General features: G+C 40.1%; 2 protein-coding genes across 9 annotated transcripts in view; both read left to right on the forward strand.

Moving 5' to 3' along the window:
* The first annotated feature begins 664 nt into the window (after positions 1-664).
* sypl1 (synaptophysin-like 1) lies at positions 665-8,538 on the forward strand. The gene is made up of 5 exons (XM_046873185.1): positions 665-1,002; positions 6,181-6,299; positions 7,006-7,210; positions 7,379-7,567; positions 7,674-8,538. The coding sequence occupies exons 1-5, from the start codon at positions 931-933 to the stop codon at positions 7,803-7,805; spliced, it is 717 nt and encodes a 238-aa protein (XP_046729141.1). The 5' UTR covers positions 665-930; the 3' UTR covers positions 7,806-8,538.
* Positions 8,539-10,277: 1,739 nt separating this feature from the next.
* atxn7l1 (ataxin 7-like 1) overlaps positions 10,278-21,945 on the forward strand; it is a 30,045-nt gene continuing 18,377 nt past the window's right edge. For 2 of the 8 annotated variants that reach the window (XM_046873231.1, XM_046873227.1), the window contains exons 1-2: positions 10,294-10,424; positions 17,706-17,810. Coding sequence is in view for 3 of the 8 variants with exons in the window: in XM_046873224.1 (XP_046729180.1) it covers positions 10,325-10,446 (122 nt within the window). In the remaining 5 variants the exon portion in view is untranslated. Of the gene's footprint in view, positions 10,447-17,705; positions 17,811-19,509; positions 20,454-21,945 lie in introns of those variants that run through there. The other 6 variants (XR_006928539.1, XM_046873224.1, XM_046873229.1 and 3 more) reach the window with 5 other exon arrangements.

Raw genomic sequence — 21,945 nt, forward strand, 5'->3', positions numbered from 1 at the left:
TTGGCTAAGATGTTGGACTTCTGCTCAGAAGGTCATGAGTTTGGATCCCACCACCACTAAGCTGCCACTGCTGGGCTCTTGAGCAAGGCCCTTCACATTCCACTGCTTAGTTGTAAAGAATGAATGAGATAATTGTAAGTTGCTTGGGATAAGAGCATCTTCCTTCACCAGTCCACTGTTCTTCTTCTGCTTTACCCTCTCAAGCCAAGGCTTGAGGCAAGTCTCAAGACAAGTCTTGTTGTCCAGAAAGCCACTGTGACCACATCACTGTGACTGAATGGAACTAAAACCATTCTGTAATGGTTTTCATGGTTTCTAATGGCTGTAAAAACCATTAGACTTTGTTTGATTATTTCTATAGTTTTTTTTAAGCGCTCTTCTGTGTGTGTGCGTGTGTGCGTGTGTTTTCTTCAACACAACGGGTTTGAGCAGGAATTTATGGAATTCTCCTTTAGCTCCAGTTCACATGTTTAATCTTTATCGCCTCTGGACTTCTTAACAGGGCTAGATTTCTTTCAAATGACCTACATTCAGAAACACACCCAGAGCTGAGTCTGAGTTAAATCGGATTAGACTGAACTGAGATGATCAGACCGCACTTTTTGGTTGAGAATGTTTTTTTTTTTTTTTTTTTTTGTAGGAGTCCACTGCGCATGCGTGAAGTTAAAAATGCGCGTGTAGCAGTTTAACCAAAATGGTCTTAAAAAGCAAACAAACCAACAAACCATCATTAATTAGTTTGAGTATCTGAGTTTAATGTGATTTGTCTCAGATTGAGTCTCCAGGAGGAGGAGGAGGAGGAGGAAGAGGAGGAGAAGCAGCCTCATCGTTAGGGAGGAAAAACCACGTCACTGTCAAACAGTGAAATCTGCGCTGGAGAGAAAGTTTTCATACTTTCTTGCCTTGTATCCTGGGAGGTTTTATACAACGATGCAGACGGGATTTCGCTTGAACCCGAGCCCTGTTAAGGAGCCTCTGGGCTTCATCAAGCTGGTGGAGTGGGTAAGTTCCTGGGCGCACTGGTGCTGCTGATCCTCCTCTTCTCACTGCACAATATCTGCTGGAGAGAAGAACTCCAAGTACTAATCCAGCTGCAATGCGATTTTCTGCTTCAAAACTTCCCTTTCGATTACTTTGCATTTGCATTATGCACCAGAGTTTGCCTAATGAGACGTTGCTATGATCATTGCGCATTCCAATACGCGTTTATCTCGTGTACAGGAATCAATAGAAATCAATAGATTTGTATTCACTTTAACACTGAGCTTCTCCAGTCATCCTGTAGCTTCTAGCCATCTTGCTCACCACGAAGCTTGCTTTTACAAGCTTCACACACACATTCCTCGGACCAGAGATTCTTTTTTTTTCCTGGAGACTTTTGTTAGAAAAAATTTAAGTTACAAAAAAGCAATTTCGGTTTACTTGTGGTCATATGACACCATGAAACTAAACAAAAAAAGGTGACATAATGAATCACACACTTAATGAGTCAGCACACAGCTGGCACAAAGGAGCGGAACATCTGGCAAAAGCCTGCTCTGTGTGCACAATCTGGTGATTCAGCAAACCGGATCTAAAACTGTAAACCAAATGTGTGTGTAATATGTGATATAATTCTTCACGGACAACTGGACGTACTCATGTTTTGGCTGTGATAAAGTAAACGCAGGTGGGATTGTGGATTTGTTTTTATAGTTCATGCACTTTTAGAAGCTGCCTTTCACTCTTGTGTTGACAATTGAAATGTTTTCACACACTAGAAAAATCCACATCCACAGCCTAAAGATCCATTAGTTACTGAGCAACTCAAGAACTTTGATGGATTTGGACTGTAATTAATATCAGTAGTCTACTACAGTGGCTCAGGACCACAGGTTGCTTGAACAGTTTTTTTATTTAAGTGCATATCACTGAACACCTCAACAATCATGGAGCTGTAATAAATGGACTTCTCTACCACCCAACTGAGGATGGATTCCCTTTTGAGGTTTCTTCCTCACTACCGTCACCACTGGCTCTCTCATTAGGGATAAACTTGCAATTATAATGAACAAACTTATTAACACTAAACTTATACACAGTTTTATACAACTTTATATCTGCTTTATTTGTGTAAGGCTGCTTTTAGACCATAAACATTGTTAATGTGCTCTACAAACAAAAATGAATTGAATTCAGTTGTAAATATCGCTCATATTACGTTTATATAAGTTATGTTCTCTACCTGTCTCTCCTTCAGAACCTTCTGAACTTCATCCTTGCATAGAGTTGTACAGTGGTACCTCAGAATACGAATTTAATGCGTTCCGGAACACGATTCCACTCTGAAATATACCGATACAAATTCCCCCATAAAGAATAATGTAAAGTGGGATAATTTGTTCCAAACGACCCCAAATATTAATATAAAAATACAAATACAACCAATATGCACTAATATTATTTAGTATTTAGCAGGTAATAATGTGCCTTAACATCAAAAAGTGGAAAAAATTATCTTTACTTTACCTTTGAGAAGAGTGAATGCTGGCATGATGCAGATGACCTTTGGAGGAGAAGGAAAGAGAATAATATTTTGAAGGAGACGATCCTCCTCTTCTCACTGCACAATATCTGCTGGAGAGAAGAACTCCAAGTACTAATCCAGCTGCAATGCGATTTTCTGCTTCAAAACTTCCCTTTCGATTACTTTGCATTTGCATTATGCACCAGAGTTTGCCTAATGAGACGTTGCTATGATCATTGCGCATTCCAATACGCGTTTATCTCGTGTACAGGAATCAATAGAAATCAATAGATTTGTATTCACTTTAACACTGAGCTTCTCCAGTCATCCTGTAGCTTCTAGCCATCTTGCTCACCACGAAGCTTGCTTTTACAAGCTTCACACACATTCCTCGGACCAGAGATTCTTTTTTTTTCCTGGAGACTTTTGTTAGAAAAAATTTAAGTTACAAAAAAGCAATTTCGGTTTACTTGTGGTTATATGACACCATGAAACTAAACAAAAAAAGGTGACAATGAATCACACACTTAATGAGTCAGCACACAGCTGGCACAAAGGAGCGGAACATCTGGCAAAAGCCTGCTCTGTGTGCACAATCTGGTGATTCAGCAAACCGGATCTAAAACTGTAAACCAAATGTGTGTGTAATATGTGATATAATTCTTCACGGACAACTGGACGTACTCATGTTTTGGCTGTGATAAAGTAAACGCAGGTGGGATTGTGGATTTGTTTTTATAGTTCATGCACTTTTAGAAGCTGCCTTTCACTCTTGTGTTGACAATTGAAATGTTTTCACACACTAGAAAAATCCACATCCACAGCCTAAAGATCCATTAGTTACTGAGCAACTCAAGAACTTTGATGGATTTGGACTGTAATTAATATCAGTAGTCTACTACAGTGGCTCAGGACCACAGGTTGCTTGAACAGTTTTTTTATTTAAGTGCATATCACTGAACACCTCAACAATCATGGAGCTGTAATAAATGGACTTCTCTACCACCCAACTGAGGATGGATTCCCTTTTGAGGTTTCTTCCTCACTACCGTCACCACTGGCTCTCTCATTAGGGATAAACTTGCAATTATAATGAACAAACTTATTAACACTAAACTTATACACAGTTTTATACAACTTTATATCTGCTTTATTTGTGTAAGGCTGCTTTTAGACCATAAACATTGTTAATGTGCTCTACAAACAAAAATGAATTGAATTCAGTTGTAAATATCGCTCATATTACGTTTATATAAGTTATGTTCTCTACCTGTCTCTCCTTCAGAACCTTCTGAACTTCATCCTTGCATAGAGTTGTACAGTGGTACCTCAGAATACGAATTTAATGCGTTCCGGAACACGATTCCACTCTGAAATATACCGATACAAATTCCCCCATAAAGAATAATGTAAAGTGGGATAATTTGTTCCAAACGACCCCAAATATTAATATAAAAATACAAATACAACCAATATGCACTAATATTATTTAGTATTTAGCAGGTAATAATGTGCCTTAACATCAAAAAGTGGAAAAAATTATCTTTACTTTACCTTTGAGAAGAGTGAATGCTGGCATGATGCAGATGACCTTTGGAGGAGAAGGAAAGAGAATAATATTTTGGAAGGAGACGAAACTCCTTTCACTACAATATCGGGCAGACTGTCACCAGAATCACTGTTCCCACTTATTTTTCTTTTTTTCTCTCTCACTATGAATTAAAGACGCTAACTGAGGGTTGAGAGGCGTGGGAGATTGGGGAGGTGGTACGGAGGAACTTTCGTCCCTTTGAATTTTAGCCCACGAGATTCAAATGGTTCATATTCTGAATTTTTATGTATTTCGTGTTCTGAATTATACTTATTCGTATGCATTCGTATTCAGAGCTACCACTGTATTCTAGCGAGGAGTGGTTTCCAAGTGTTGAAAATTCCATCTAGAAGTCTTTCTTTACATATCCCAGCAATGTTAGGAAGCTTGGGTCAGAGTGCAGGGCCAGCCATGATACAGCACCCCTCCACACAGAAAAATCAAGATATGATATTTTTCACTAGCATGTTCTGTGTGCAGAACATCAGTGAAATGCTATGGAAAAATATCAAAACATTTTTTAAACCATAGCAGGACACAAAGCCACATTTCTATCACTAGGGTGCTTAAATGTTCTTTTAGAGGTAAGAACAAGATGGTAGAAAAGTGTTACAATGTTCAGAGGTACATTGATGTACTTTGCTGGGGTACAGCTGGAGCAACAAAGCATTTGTACTATTTTAGGTTCATTCCTGTATCTAGATTTTTCAGTGTATGGAGCACTGAAGTGCAAGTGCCTTTGCTCAGGGTCCCCAAGAGTAACAGATTGGAAATATCAGTCCTTGACCTTACAATCAGTAACAAGTATCAAGCCTTAAACACTACCACCTCTCCTTACTAGGGGACAGAATCACTGCTATCTCAAGGGAGAGATAGGGAGCGAGAGAGAGAGAGAGAGAGAGAGAGAGAGAGAGAGAGAGAGAAAGAGAGAGAGAGAGAGAGAGAGAGAGACAGAGGGATTTTTCAGAGAGAAAATTTCAGAATATTATGTACTGACGTAATGACACAAAGCAATGCACATTGTGTACAATCAGGGACTCTGGAAATACTTACTATAACAGCAGACATAAAGTGGCCAGTTACTGAGTAAATGTGTGAGAGTGGGCCCGTTGGGGTGCTGATGCTGACAGCATCCAAACATCCCAGTTCACCAAAACACTCTATAACTGTAAACCCATTAGGTCTGCTCCTTTACATTAAATATAAATATTCAGTAACTATTCAGTAATGGTGGAGATCCCAGAAAAAGCTCAGCCCCCTGCTGTAGTTTTCACTATTCTAGGCACCAACAAATAGCCTGCACCTTTTGATCAGAGTAGATGTGGCAGATGTTTATAGGCTAAAAGTATATAATTCATATGTGCTTTATATCTTGATAGTAGTATTTTATAATCAATGTACAATTTAATTAGGAGCAAGCGCAGTGTGGATTACCATCATGCTTAACGTCTGCATGTCCTAGTAAATGCATAAACAAGCTTAAATTAGTCCCAAATACTGCAGGGAAAGACCCTACTAGAACCAGAAGATATAGCCACATCACCCCAAAACTAGTTTATCAAACTTCTTTGATGAAAAACGACAGTCCTAGTAATGTTATTTGTTATCTTTGAGCTTCAAGTGACAGACAAGGTCTTTCACTGCTGCACATGATGAAACAAAAACCCATTCAGAGATACTCTGTAATCAGAAGGCTGCATTTGGTCCTAGTAAAAATATTCCATCTTGTGCACAGCAGCCTACAATGTTTTATAATACTGCTATGAGACACTTTTTATATGAGTCTCGCTCTATCTTTTATCTGCTATTGCTGCTCCACTCATATTATTACATGTGCATTATATTACTAGTTTGGTGGTCGGGTACCCCGGGTACTTATGTAGACCTATGTACTCTACAACTGTATTTTATTTCAGTGTGTTTGAGTTTTATAGAGGTATAGAGGTTAATCAAAACCCATTTGAAACACATTTCAAAGCCATATCTTGTCAATCAACTGTGCTTGACAGCTTTTATGATGATTTATCTTGATCTTAGGCATTAATTTTCTGACTCATTTTTCTCTGATTGTTTTTATAACTAGTTTGCAGCTCTGTTTGCCTTCGCATGCTGTGGCGGTTACAGCGGAAGGAATGTGATCTCCGTGTTTTGTGGGAATGAAAAAAACGAGACCCTTAATGCTACTTTCTCATACCCATTCAGGTAGGTTTTAATGATGCGTAATGCATGGGTGTGTATAATTAAAAACAATTCCCATTAGTTCAATGGGAAACTAATGTCATGATAAATGTAAACATAACAATAACATTTCACATTTATCAAGCGCACAAACTGTTCATACCGAATAGAGGTAGACCGTTTTTTCAATGATACCGATTGCTAGGTTGGATCGTACTTGCCGATAACCGATTAATCAACGGATAGATTTTAAAATAAGTACTGGGAAAAAACCCCAAAACAAAACATAAAACTCCATGTAAAATAGTACTGCACTTTATTACAAGTTAAGAAATAAAAAAAAGACTGAATCATGAAAATGTGCTAAATGAAATAAATGTGAATATATAAACTATTATTAATAACTTTTGAGGAAAATCAAAGACACATTCAAACTGAAAATAAAAAGTAACACAAAATACATTCAAAACGAATTAAAAAAACCCACTTCAAATAAACAGCACATGGTGTCTGTGTTAGAGGCCTCTAGAGGCTGCTCTTGTACTGTATAACGCAACCTGGAAAAACTATCGTTACTGATTTTTGGATGGCATTCCTGCAATCAACTATCATTGACCTCTAATACTGAGACCCAGTTTCTGTTCACTACTAGTGATCATTATGGTTCGCAACAGATTCAAAGAGAAATCCAAAGGTGTTGCCATCTATTTCTGTTTTGTTCTATATTCAGGTTAAACCAAGTGCTGTTGGTTAAAGACAATGCCACGGTGTGTAACCGCACCATGTCTGAAACACATCTGATGGGTGATTCTTCATCCTCTGTGGAATTTTTCGTGGCTGTGGCTGTCCTGGCGTTCCTCTACTGCATGCTGGCTTTGTTGGTTTACGTGGGCTACATGCATGTGTACCGGGACTCTGACTTTGGCCCGGTGTTTGTGAGTAAAAGTTGATACTTTGATAATTTGCCTTTGATTTGCAATTTCAATGATTTCCTTTATGATATTCTAATATATGTGTTGTACTTATGCATCTATTCAAAGTGCACTTTAAAGAGGAAAATGGGAAATAGGATTACATTTTATCTGCGTCTCTTTGATTTGTAGGATTTTTTGGTGACCGCAGTGTTTGCATTTCTGTGGCTGCTGTGCTCCTCAGCCTGGGCACAAGGGCTGCAGAAAGTCAAGTACGCCACAGGCACTGAAGGCATCAGCAGCAGTCTGTTGTGCAGACATCAGAATGCTACATGTGAGGTCACTGAATTTTCCAGCATGCGCACGCTGGATATTTCAGTAGTAAGCACACGGGCCATTTCTCCTCCTGTATCCTTCATTTATTACAAATGACTTTTTCCTCCATGGTATTTGCAGCATGATTCTCATAATTTTTTGCTTTCTGTAGGTGTTTGGCTTCCTGAACCTAATAATCTGGAGTGGTAATGCTTGGTTTGTTTACAAGGAGACGTGCTGGCGTACGCAGAACCGCAGATCTCAGCAGGAGGCAGAGCGTGGACGGGGCCCAGGCCCAATCTAGAGACATCTCTCAGGCAAGCACATGACCGTATCAACCCACAAACTCCATGGACTCTATTGTTTTTTGAAGTAATTTAGGAATCTGTGTCATTTGTCTAAGCATTTTCTTTACTTATACTCGAAATATGTAGTCAACATAGACAAGTTTTTTTTACCTGCATTTGTACCTGTTTTTTCTATTCTAGCATACATTTAACTTCCTACATTTGTCATTATTTTGTCAGTATTATGTTTAAATGCATTGTTACAAGGCAGTCATTGGTAACTGCGACAGTGTGCTTTTTTTTTTTTTTTTTTTAACAGCTATGATTAATGCATGAATCTGATTTCTTCGAGCACAATATGTTCCTTGAAGAACGTTCATTTTTACTCTTCTATTCGCCTTTAATCTATGACTCCTGACAAAAACTTTTCCGCTATTACTTACTATTACTACTGTAACATTGACCAGCCGATTTGATTGGCTGTAGTCCACTATTGAAGCATGTTTAAGATCTTTTCAGAGCAGCTGAGAAGCACGAGCATCACTGATGATATCAGCTCCAACATCAATAAAGTGATGTTGCTTTAGGAAAATGTTTTACTTAAAGAAATCACCTTATATTTAGCTTTGCGTATTGTCTTTTTTTTTTTTTTTTTTACTTATACAAGTCTGTGAATGTTTATGACTTTTAATACATATTTTTGCAGCAATATCTTTTATATTTAATGAATAAAAGTGAGATTGAATAAGACTCTAATGGTTGGGTTGATTTGTTTTATCTAATGGTGTTATACTGAGGGTGAAAGCTCATTCCTTCCCTCAGGGAATGTGGGCAAATGTGAGTATAAAACACCTTTTGTTTGTCGTTTTTACCCTGTGACCACCAATTGGCATTCATCTTGGGAACAAACAAAACATTGCTGTTGAAGAGAAACTGCTGATAATCCAGCAGGAAAGTTTAAGCATTATTTCGAGCGATGACTTTATTTGCAGCAGCAGATTGATGAAGTTGATAATCTGATAATCTTTTCCTAAAAATGTGTTTAGAAAATGATAGACCATGTGCATATTTGTAAATCCTCCATTTATTTAATACACACACACACACACACACACACACACACACACACACACACACACACACACACACACACACACATAAAAGTTTTAGGCATGTCTGAAAAAATTGCTGTTAATGAAAATTTAAAGTTAAGAAGTGTTCATTATTTATTTAACTTACATTTAAATTAACAAAAATAAATAAATAAAAAAGCAGCAAGACAACGACCCCAAACATACAGCCAATGGATTATCTTCAGCGTGCAGGGGAACGAGTCCTGGAAGTAATAGTTTGTGCCCCCACAGAGTCCAGAGTTTGTTTGGGATTACATGAGGAGACAGAAGAATCCTCAGATGATTAGTTCTCAAAGATGTTTGAACAACCTTCCTGATGATTTCCCTTAAAAACTGTGTAGGTGCAGGCAAAAGATTGTCACAGCAAATATTGTGATTTCGATTTCTATTGTGTTCATGTACTTTCCATTTTTATTGATTGATCCAAATAAACTATTAACACATATTTGTGAAATCACACATACATACACACATCTCCGATTACCTCAATCAACATCTAGAATAAATAATACCCTTTATTTTAGGATCAAAAGTATGTGGACACCTGACCATGTTACTCACTTTTGCAGCCAGAAGTTCATTCCACAGGTGTTCAGTGGGGTTGTGGAAGTCAGTTTTTGTGCAGGACACTCAAATCCTTCCACTTTGAAAAAAAAGACAGGAGACGGAGCTGGAATTGTTAAAGATTTAAATTAAAGTTTATTTAGATAAATTAGAGTTAAAGATTTTCATTGCGAATAATGAGTATGGACAGAATTAGAAATACGTTTATATGAGGGATCTCACAGGTAGAACGTTTTGATGACAAGGTGAGGGAGGTGTGATTGAGATGGTTTGTTCATGTGCAGAGGAGGGACATGGGGTATATCGGAAAAAGGAAAAAAGGAAGCCAAGGAGGAGGTTGATGGATGTGGTGAGGGAAGACATGGAGGTGGTTGATTCGAGGTAGAGGCAGATGTAGAGGATAGGGTGGTATGGAGAAAGAAGACTCAAGTTTTTCCACTCCAATCTACACATCATGTCTTTATGGAGCTCAAGACAGGAGCATTGTCATGCCTGGGCCTCTTAGACATTTTATACACTTGTGTGCTTCTGACATGGTGGTAGCAGTTTAAGGGAGAACCATGTGTGATAGAGGTGCACAAACTATTTCTACATGCAGCTGAGTATTCATTCATTTAGGGAATTCGCTTTTGAATATAAATGTACTTTGGAATGATGTTTTTAACTCGTTTAAGCAGGTGAGTAAGGTTTTCTGTCTGGAAGAAGACTATGTGAGATCGTGCAGCCGAGCAGAGCCGAACAGAGCCGAGGATGACGTCAGGCGTTTCGCCACTCGGGTTCGGCTGAGCTGCTGAGGAGGAGGAGAAGAGGGGGGGGTCGAGCAACAAGAAGGAAGAGCAATGGCGACGCTGGCTCGCCAATTGCAATGTCTGGATCCGTTCATGAGTAAATCGTGTCCTGTCTTCATGACCGCGGTAGACTTCGCCACCTCCTCGGACAGTAGGTTCTCGCCACATCTGATGTATGTTCTGCGCTCGTTATCGATCTGATATTTTTTTATTTGCGCCGAGATTGCGCCAGTTGTCTGCGTGTCCTCCGCTCGCACACGCACACACGTCTCAGCGATCGCGATGATCGGGACTTTCTCACGCACACGCACACACACACACACACACCCCTGAAAGGACGGCTGCAGGCGGGCGCCATGTCGCGTTCACGCGCTCCTGCGCTACTCCCCCCCCATGCCGATGCTTGTTTGAGTGACACACACCACTGCGAGTGTGTCCAAGTTTGGCCCGCGTGCGTGCCGTGCAGAATCGCTTCGCCTGACCGAGACAGCCACCTAGCTACCGTCAACCGAAGTTGCGCGTGCCACGGTTTTTATCAGCTTCGGTCGCAAAGTGGTTTTGTTTTGTTTTCTTTACGACATTCTTCCAAAGCCGCCAGTAAGAGAACTGTGCTGTCATGGCAATAGGAGTTTTTTTAACTGACTCCGAGCGCGCGTGCGTTACTCTGGAGCTCCGAAGTTCACAGTTCGGCTTTCTTTCAAGGGAAAGTAGATAAAACACGCGCGAAAATGACACCGATGACACCATTGGGAACAGTAGTGATTAGTGATTGTACTCTGGGAACAGTAGTGATTAGGGAACACTGGCTCACTCAAGCACAGTCAGTTTCGTTGCTGCTGTTTGTTTTTGTAATTTTTTTTATTCATTCTAATTTCACAGTGTAGGTAGAAAAATATCTGATGTGATTTATCACTTTGTAGTTTCACTTTCCTAAAATCAATTTGAACATTTTAAACATTTGAACAGGCTTGTGCAAATCATGTATGTTACATAATATTTTATTACCGATGTCTTGGGATCTCTGTTGAATTTTTCTTACTTTGAGTTCGGCTCACACATTCACTAACACACAGTTTGAGCTGTGATATCGGGTATGTTGTGAAAAGTGAAGATACTGTATCTTTTTTGCAAAGCAAATGTTATTTGCGTTCAGTCTGACCTCTCCTGCCTAAGTCGCCCAAGTGTTTGACTTGAATGAGCCTTTTTTGCGTTTGTATTTCGAGGATTCTGAGAAAACTGGAAAAAAAAGTGTCTGAAGAATCTTTCAAGCTGTTTTCTGCAGATATTTTTGGTTTATTCCAGTATTGAGAAGTGATCTTACAGAGTAATTGTACTGACTCCATACTCTGAGGTCTATAATTGTCGTGATGACTATTTTATGTAAGAGATGTTTATGTGTGCGTGCTGTGGCTGAAAGCATCATGTGATCATCTTGGTAGTGTGGACAGGCCTGTTCATGGCATGGCAGACTTCCCACAGCTTCGTTCAGCTGCAGGAGAACACACAGTTCATCCAAATCTCACTCATTTAGCAAAAAGGCAAAAAAAAAGTTTTCTGAGATTGTGTGTTCTGGCACCAGGGCTGTTTAGGCAAACGGCCCACGCAGTAAACGACACTGGGCTTATTTTCCTTGGCGGAATCAATGGCAGTTGCTTTCATGCCTTTGTAAATATTTCTTTCTTGTATTTTTGTGCAATAGTGTGTTAGCAATATGTCTCTTTTTTCTGGTATGTGCTTGTGCAGGAGTTAGGACTGGGAGGATACAGAGTGACAGATGGTTCACTGTAACTGGTGGTTTAATATATGTCCAGTTCTCACACTTTAACTTGTCTGGCTTTTTTTCATATAAAAAACATAAGCAAATCAAATGGTTGGAAAATGGTTTAATGAACATTCATGACAACAGAGTTATGAAAATGTGAAAATAAATATGAATGTATTAATAAATATTGAAGAAAATAAGATGTGCATTTCAAACTGAAACAAAAAGTAACCTCAAATAAATAAAAACAGTCACATCCAAAATAAATAAAAAGACCCTTTAAATAAACAGCACGTGGTGTCAGTGATTCTCCTCTAGAGTCCGCTCTTGAAATGTATAATGCAACCTGGAAAAACTATCAGTATGATTTTTGTCGACAGTTCCAGCAATCACTATCTGTGCCGATCACAAGCTGGTATACAAGTACACACAGTGCTTCTATGGAATTACTTGGCTTTATTCTAATGAATAAAGTATTTTTTGTCATCATAGCCCTGTTTTTAGTTGGGATTTTATCGTGACATCACTGGGTATTGATCAATACCATTTCTACTAATGACCATCTGATAATCCAATCATTTTATATACAGTGGAACCCGGTTATCTCGCCCTCGGTTACCTCGACAACCCTATTAAGTCGACATTTTTGAAGTGGAACCGCCAAATTCTCGCTTTGTCTTAGCATTTTTTATCGGTTATGTCGACTTTTTTTATGTCGCCGAACCCTAATATCTCGAGCACAAGGGGGGAAAAATTAGAAATTTTAACGTCAGTTATGTCGATCGGCACTGTGCAGCCGCAGAAGAACTCGCGAAAGTGGCGGAAAAATCAAACCTTACAGATACTACAGGTGTTTGTATTGTATACTGGTGAATCTCTGCTGTTGGTAAGTGCACATATGCATTTTTTTGTTAAATGTTATGCGATGAACGGGAGCGCGGCGCTCCCGGCTTCAGCTCCTTACCGAGCACGGCTCTCTCGGTAAGGAGTGGCGCGCGCGCGCTCGGTAAGGTGCACGGCTCTCTCGGTAAGGAGTTGAAGCCGGGAGCTTCAGAGAAAGCGGGCGAGAAAGCACCTGCCACGCCCCCTTCGGCCGTTCACGTTTGAGACTTTTCTGTCCCTCGTTTTTGGTTTCGGGTTCGGTTTTGGATCTTGCGGGTTTTTTTTCCGGCTTCTCTCTCTCTCTCTCTCTCTCGCTCGGCTTATCTCCCCCTCGGCATCGCGGACGTAAGTTTTTTCGGACACTTTGCTTTGTGTGTTTGTGCGGATTACTTCAGCCTGATGCTCATAAGTTTTCAGAAACTTAGTTACTGTTTTTTTTTTTTTTTTTCCCCCACATGTGGACTAAATGTGAGACGCCACTGTGCAGCCGCAGTTTTTTGTTTTTTTTTGAGCGATCTGTGTGTTTATAATGTTGGAGAATATAATAAAGGTTTGTATGGAGAATGGACGGTGGTTTGTATTGTATACTGGTAAATCTCTGCTGTTAGTAGGTGCACTTATGCCTTATGTTGTTAACAAACATATGTACATTTTTATAGCATTGTGTAAAAACCCCTCCAAAAACACGTGCATGCACATTCTCATTTATTAACGCACATCATGTACATAAAGAAATTTCAAGCACGTTAATATACTGCCGCCATATTGATTTTCGTTTATCTCGATCATCGGTTACCTCGATGCTTTTTGGCGACCCCCTAGGACATCGACATAACCGGGTTCCACTGTATATATATATATATATATATATATATATATATATATATATATATATATATATATATATATATATACACAGTGAGGAAAATAAGTATTTAAACACCCTGCTATTTTGCAAGTTCTCCCACTTAGAAATCATGGAGGGGTCTGAAATTGGCATCGTAGGTGCATGTCCACTGTGAGAGACATAATCTAAAAAAAAAAATCCAGAAATCACAATGTATGATTTTTTTAAACTATTTATTTGTATGATACAGCTGCAAATAAGTATTTGAACACCTGTCTATCAGCTAGAATTCTGACCCTCAAAGACCTGTTAGTCTGCCTTTAAAATGTCCACCTCCACTACATTTATTATCATAAATTAGATGCACCTGTTTAAGGTCGTTAGCTGCATAAAGACACCTGTCCACCCCATACAATCAGTAAGAATCTAACCACTAACATGGCCAAGACCAAGAGCTGAAATTGCCAAGCAGCTTGGCGAAAAAAGGTCCACTGTTGGAGCAATCATTAGAAAATGGAAGAAGCTAAACATGACTGTCAATCTCTCTTGGACTGGGGCTCCATGCAAGATCTCACCTCGTGGGGTCTCAATAATCCTAAGGAAGGTGAGAAATCAGCCCAGAACTACACGGGAGGAGCTGGTCAATGACCTGAAAAGAGCTGGGACCACCATTTCCAAGGTTACTGTTGGTAATACACTAAGACGTCATGGCACGGAAGGTTCCCCTGCTTAAACCAGCACATGTCCAGGCACGTCTTAAGTTTGCTAATGACCATTTGGATGATCCAGAGGAGTCATGGGAGAAAGTCATGTGGTCAGATGAGACCAAAATAAAACTTTTGGGTCATAATTCCACTAAACGTGTTTGGAGGAAGAAGAATGATGAGTACCATCCCAAGAACACCATCCCTACTGTGAAGCATGGGGGTGGTAGCATCATGCTTTGGGGGTGTTTTTCTGCACATGGGACAGGGCGACTGCACTGTATTAAGGAGAGGATGACTGGGGCCATGTATTGCGAGATTTTGGGGAACAACCTCCTTCCCTCAGTTAGAGCATTGAAGATGGGTCGAGGCTGGGTCTTCCAACATGACAATGACCCGAAGCACACAGCCAGGATAACCAAGGAGTGGCTCTGTAAGAAGCATATCAAGGTTCTGGCGTGGCCTAGCCAGTCTCCAGACCTAAACCCAATAGAGAATCTTTGGAGGGAGCTCAAACTCTGTGTTTCTCAGCGACAGGCCAGAAACCTGACTGATCTAGAGAAGATCTGTGTGGAGGAGTGGGCCAAAATCCCTCCTGCAGTATGTGCAAACCTGGTGAAAAACTACAGGAAACATTTGACCTCTGTAATTGCAAACAAAGGCTACTGTACCAAATATTAACATTGACTTTCTCAGGTGTTCAAATACTTATTTGCAGCTGTATCATACAAATAAATAGTAAAAAAAATATCATACACTGTGATTTCTGGATTTCTTTTTTTTTTTTTTTTTTTTTTCAGCGGACATGCACCTATGATGACAATTTCAGACCCCTCCATGATTTCTAATTGGGAGAACTTGCAAAATAGCAGGGTGTTAAAATACTTATTTTCCTCACTGTATATATATATATATATATATATATATATATATATATATATATATATATATATATATATTTTACAAACTAGCATTTAACAAAATGCTTAAACACACAATTGTATACAATGTCTTTGGATGCAGTAGCATAAAAATTTCCCTCTATTTAAACTAGGAGACCCAATCCTACTCAAGCATGACGATGCACAAACCCAGCTGCAGATGCAGAAGAGCTTTGACCTCATCCCTATTGAATATGAATAAATTGAAACACTGACTGCACTTCAGGCATCCTCACCTCACCAACATCAGTATGACTTTACTAACATCATTGTGTCTGAGTGGGAAATAGGAACTAAACGTGGAATGGGATGTACAAGAAGAAGCACATAGCAATCGTATGGTCAGAATCAGAAATAGCTTTATTACCAAGTATGTTTACACACACAAGGAATTTGACTTGGTGACAGAAGCTTCTAGTGCAGGAGAAAGTACAGACATAATATAACAAAATTCCAGGTAAAACAGACAATGAAATATTGCACAACATACAGAAGTAGAAATATTGTTGACATGAATGTACATGTTATTTACAAGTGTGCAGTTTACAAATGGACCATTTGGATTCTATGTATAAATGTATCAGTTATGATGGGCAATGTGTAAATATGAATATTTGAATTGTTCAGGCCGAGTAGAGCCTGCAGGAAGTAACTGCTTTTGTGACTGTCTGTTCTGGTGATTATCTTTGAGGTTGGGCAGTGAGGCACCAATTATCCTCTCAGCAGTCCTGACCATCCGCTGTAGCCCCTTGATGTCTGATTTGGTAGAACCAGTCAGTTATAGATGTACACAGGACAGACTCACTAATGGCCGAGTAGAACTGTTTCAGCAGCTCCTGTGGCAAGTTAAAACTTTCTCAGTTGGTGAAGGAAGTACAACTTCTGCTGGGCCTTTTTTAGCAATGGAGTCTTTAATATTATTGTCCCACTTCAGGTCCTGAGAGATGGTGGAACCCAGAAACTCAAATGACTCCACTGCTGTTACAGTGCAGTTCATGATAGTGAGTGGGGGGAGTGCTGGGGGATTTCTCCTGAAGTCCTCGATCATCTCCACTGTTTTGAGCTCCAGGTTGTGGTGGTTGCACCAAACGGCCAGTCCTTTAACCTCCTGTCTGTAAGCAGACAGTGTCTTGGATAAGGTCGATGACTGTAGTGTCATCCGCAAACTTCAGGAGCTTGACAGAGGGGTTTTTAGAGGTGCAGTCATTTGTTTACAGGGAGTAGAGCAGAGGAGAGAGGACACAACCCTGGGGAGCACCAGTGCTAAAAGTGAGAGACCTGGATGTAACTTTGTTCAGCCTCACTGTCTGCTGCCTGTCTGTCAGGAAGCTGGTGAACCACAGACAGATTGGGGTGGGCACGGAGATCTGGGTCAGTTTGGCTGAGAGAAGGTCAGGGCTGAACTAAAGTCTACAGACAAGATCCTTGCGTAGGTCCCAGATCTATCAAGATGTTTAAGTCAAGTCAAGAGGCTTTTTTGTTGCAGAATATAATGCAGTCCCATGTTGACTGCATCATCCAGTGACCTGTTTGCTCCGTAGGCAAACTGTAGAAGATCCAGGAAAGGTACTTCGATGTCCTTCAGGTAGACCAGGACCAGTCTTTTAAATGACTTCATGATGTGAGAGCAACAGGTCTGTAATCATTAAGACTATTGATTTGGGGGGTTTTGGGGATTGGAGTGTTTAAAGCAGCAGGAAACTACACACAGCTCCAGTGATCTGTTGATGATCTGAGTGAAGATGAGGTACAGTTGGTCAGCACAGACTTTTAGACAGACAGACAGACGGAGCTCAGCGCCGTGGCTGCTATTCGCGGCACCATCATGCATTTAACAGGTGTCCACAAACTTTTGTCCAAATAGTGTATGATGTATGGGGGAATCTAAAACTGAACGGCATCAGTCACATCTAGTTCTAACAGACCCCTACTATAACTTTTTGATACTTAAACATGGATTTGGTACTCAATATACAGGAACTTCGAATTTCATCCATGACGGGAAACTACAGATAATATTATTCCCTTTATTTAGCGATTCTTGAGGAATATGATAAATAGTAATGCGTTAGATTTTTAAGCATGAATATGGATAGATAACTAAGTGAATAACCCCGTTGGCTTGAACTAACATTTCCATGCAAAAGTGCAGGTTACTTATTAAATCTGATTAAATATTAAATCGCTGAACTGCCTTTTTTTTCCAGATTAAAGCATTGATAAAATATTCTGCAAGGGACCTTATCATTGGTGTTGTATCATGTCCTAACTCATGGTCCTGTTTTCTCTCCTGTAGATATGCACATGTATGGTCAGATCTCGGCTTGTGAGCTTGTCTCTCTCTCTGTGTTCAATGTTTACGAGCCAGACCTTAAACCCGCGGGTTTCCCCAACTGTTACGGTAAGTGGATGTCTGGAGAACCCAGGCAGCCGTTTACCCTTAACTCTGCAGCAAACTGACGGCCGTCATGTTAAAGTCAGGAAAAGATTTTTTAGTTAGTTTTTGCATTCAAGTGACACCCAGATATGGATGGTTTCCCTTTGGAGTCTGGTTCCTGTTAAGGTTCTCCTAATATTTTAGGAAGATATTTCCTTGCCTCAGTTGACACTGGCTTGCTGATAAGAAATAAACTTGTGGGGAATAATTTTGGACTGACATACATTTATTTTATTTAATTTTGTAAAGCTGCTTTGGGACAGAGTCCATTGTTAAAAGCGCTATGCAAATGAAATTGAACTGAATGTCTGAAATTCAAATAAGAATTACAATGAATCAAAAAAGTCAAAGGAAAATGACCTCCAGAGTTGTGTTGTTTCTTGAGGTTTTCCATGGGATTCTGTATATAAGGGAAAAGGTGCTGTTTATTTGCAACATGTAAATTACAGCAGAGTGAAATTCTTTTTCCACATACCCCAGTGATGTTAGGAGACTGGGGTCAGAGGTGATACAGCGCCCCTGGAGCACAGAGGGTTAACGGCCTTGATCAAGGGCACAAAGTGTCAGCTTGGTGATACAGGGGCTTGAACCTGCAACCTTCTGATTACTAACCCAGTGCCTTTACCACTGAGCTACCACTTCCCCATATATGATTCTGATAAGGTCTGATGATGATTGCTCAGTGCTACAGTATAAAATATTCCTTTTAAACATGATGCAATATATTTTACAAATATAATGTAGCTTCTGTTTCACAAAAAAGTTGTAGGCTCACGTCATCACTTTCCCCAGATTTCTCCGTTTCCTCAGACCTGAGCCCAGGATTGCAGTGTGATAAACGTGTGTAGAGCAGAACCTGAAGACACTCTTTGAGGTTTAAAGGTTTAAGGTTTAGCTCCAGACACAGTAGAGAGTAAATATCTTCAGCAGGCTGTTCTGTCCGGGGCACATGCTGAAATTTTGCAGGTTGAATGCATGATATATATGCTGAATGCGAGTAATTAACGAGAAAGTGTTGCACGAACATGATTTTCTCTAGCAGCTCTGAGGGCCAAAAAGAGGTTCTGTACTTTTCTGCCTCAGTTAAGTCTCAAGTAGGGTTGCAAAAGGGGGGACAATTTCCTGTAAATTTCTGCTCATAAGCTGACATGCATGCAAACCAAAGATTTACTTAATTACATTTTTGACTTAAATAAAAATTTTAGTTGAATTTTGTTGCAGCTTACACACAGCACAAGTACTGTATTTTTCGGACTATAAGCTCCTACGAAAAAATGCACCTCACCTGTGTTCTGAGCTGCACGGCATCGGGAGAAAAAACTTTTTTTTAAACGCACAACGATGCCAAAAGAAAAACCCTTGTGAAAGGAAGAAGGAAGACAGTGAACAATGACTTACTTGGTCAGCTACTGTTTAGATACAAGCTGTTGTAACGCGTTGAGTCAGAGTGAAGGGAGAGCTCGTTTCTGGCATGCTATTCCCAAAATACCGCACTGCTCCTAAAGGAAGTGCAACATATTTCACCCATTACACCGTGTGTAACGTGTCTTTTGTTAAAGCCTGTGTAAAGTACATTAGTGTAGGCTTATAGACAGGTGCGGCTTATTTATGTTAAAAATAAAAATATTTGTAAAAGTGCGGCTTATATATGGGTGCGCTTTATAGTCCAGAAATTACGGTAAACATAAATGTATGTTATATTTGTCATTTATGTGAAACCTCACCAAGATGGACATGTTGTGACATTATTTTGTGTGCAGGGTATGGCCTCAGTAACCCTGCAGTAAGTGTGTTGTGTGCATGTGATTAATGAATGTGCAGGAAGAAATTCGACTGCAATTGCGTTAAATCTGGTTGTTTATCAAGCAACTACATTTAAGTTATCTGTTTAGGCAAACCTGCAATTTAATACATTTCTAATTTATTCCCATTGATTCTCGTTAATTCCCATGGAAAGGTTCCAGTCTTAAAATTTCCAGAATTTTCCAACCCTAGTCTCAATTATAGCTCTAGAAGAGAGACGTGTGCATTCCTGAGCAAACTGCAAAGAGGGCGATTGCTCGTGATGAGTCGGCGCATCTGCGTGTTTCAGCTCGTACCCACCACATGGCCTACTCTGGTTCTACTAGTTTTGTCTGGGGCACACAGGAATTTTTTTAAACAGCCTTGAGTTTATTCAGATTTCAATATTTTTTTCGAAAGGCCGGTGTGTATTTTGGTGCTTTTGGATGGAAAGGTATCGGGTTCTGGATAATCGGAGCTGGTTGATCATTGTGTCAAATTTTCTTCTTCGTTAACGGATAGTAGTTTGCTCTCGGCTTTGCCCTGCCCGGCTCGCACCTGCCCCTGCACTTGTGCCCTACTCATGTGCTCTGGCAGAGCGATGTGCTGCGTGCTGTAGGAGGTGACACACACGCACACATGAAAACTTTCCACAGCGTGCTTCTGAGATTGTGCCCCCTGCTGGCTGTAGCTGTGGTGAGGAGGGGCATTTGTGGAAACGTTCTTTGTGTGTGTGTGTATGTGTGTGTCCCAGCGCCTCAGCTCTTCCCCAGTCACTCAGCTGAAACAAGATCGAGGAGAGAAGCACAATGCAGCTGCACAGGGGTCAGTGACTCGCAGCTATACAACTCCAAACTGCAGCTCAGAGAACGTATCAAAGACAGAGAGAGAGAGAGAGAGAAAGAGAGAAAGAGAGAGAAAGGGAGAGAAAGAGAGAGAGAAGGAGGGAAAGAGTAAGAGAAATGCATCTTGTTTGTAATGCGTGCTGTTCCATTTTGCTTTTCTCACTTCTGTGGTGTTCTCTCTGGGTTGCGTTCATGTTGGCTGCTGATGGAAGAGATTCGTGTGTGTGTGTGTGTGTGTGTGTGTGTGTGTTTGCATGGTGCTTGTCCTGGGGCAGAGTTAGGCCTAGCTGGCGGTTGTCTTCATACAGTTTGCCGACCGGATGTAAACAGGCAGCTGATAGATGTGTGTGTTAGAGACAGAGAGGAAGAGAGAGAGAGAGAGAGAATATTATGCATGTGGTGGTGCTGATGTCTTTCTGGCTTTTGAGGCCTGTCGGGTTATACACACGCTAATGCTAACATGCTCAGTACGAACGCACTCGCGCGCGCACACACACACACACACACACACACACACACACACACACACACACACACACAGTAGTTCACAGTAACCGTTTTCGTTGCCTGTGATATTTAGTAACTGTTTCTTTTACTGCAGTTCATAAAGTATAAAGTTTTGAAAAAGAAGTTTTGAATGTCATATTTGGATGAAACAGAAACGTGAAAGTGTAAACAATCTCAGTAGTGAGAACTTTTGGCTTGTGTGCAATTCAGATTTTATTCATGTCATTGTTCCAATACAGCTTTACAGAGCTAAATTATGACTATACATTTTACTGTCATAAATCTTTCCCTATGTGTCCCTAATGAGCGAGCCAGTGGCAACTTTGCCAAAGAAAAACTCCCTGGGATGGTATGATCTGTTGTTTAATGTAGCATCAGGGTTCTGGAGGAATGTTGTTTCATTTTCACTGCATCAGCTATATATGGTTGAAATGACAATAAAAGCTTCTTGACTTCTTGACTTGACTTGCCTTGATGAGGAAGGAACCTTGAGAGGAACCAGACTTATCTGCATGGCACTGAATGTCCCTTAATTATAGTTTTATCATTGTTGAGGTTATCAGCTGCTCACTAAATACTAATGCTTGTATCAGTTGTAGTCCTGAGTCCTATAAATATATATATTATGGCTGTTATTATGCAAAAAATGCAAGTTAAATTGAACGGCACAAATTGTTATTAATGCACGATTATTGCAGTGCACATTTTTGTTTCAACATTTTTATCAAAAATATAAATAAATATAAAAGAGGTGAAATTAAAACTTTCAACGCAACACACATTTATGCACGATATTCTTTACTCAGATCTTTTTCTTTCGGCTGCTCCTATTAGGGGCCGCCACAGCGGATCATCCGTCTCCAAACCCCCTGTCTTCTACATCTGCCTCTTTCACCCCAACCACCTGCATGTCTTCCTTCACCACATCCATAAACCTTCTCCTTGGTCTTCCTCTTTTCCTCCTT

Source organism: Silurus meridionalis, chromosome 18 (assembly GCF_014805685.1).
Source record: "Silurus meridionalis isolate SWU-2019-XX chromosome 18, ASM1480568v1, whole genome shotgun sequence".
Lineage (NCBI taxonomy): Eukaryota > Metazoa > Chordata > Actinopteri > Siluriformes > Siluridae > Silurus > Silurus meridionalis.

Excerpts from the sequence above, each read along its gene's own strand:
- sypl1 (XM_046873185.1), top strand. The coding sequence starts at position 931 with ATGCAGACGGGATTTCGCTTGAACCCGAGCCCTGTTAAGGAGCCTCTG. Across the intron at positions 7,211-7,378 it reads CTGACTTTGGCCCGGTGTTT|GATTTTTTGGTGACCGCAGT; the intron begins GTGAGTAAAAGT and ends TTTGATTTGTAG. Across the intron at positions 7,568-7,673 it reads GCACGCTGGATATTTCAGTA|GTGTTTGGCTTCCTGAACCT; the intron begins GTAAGCACACGG and ends TGCTTTCTGTAG.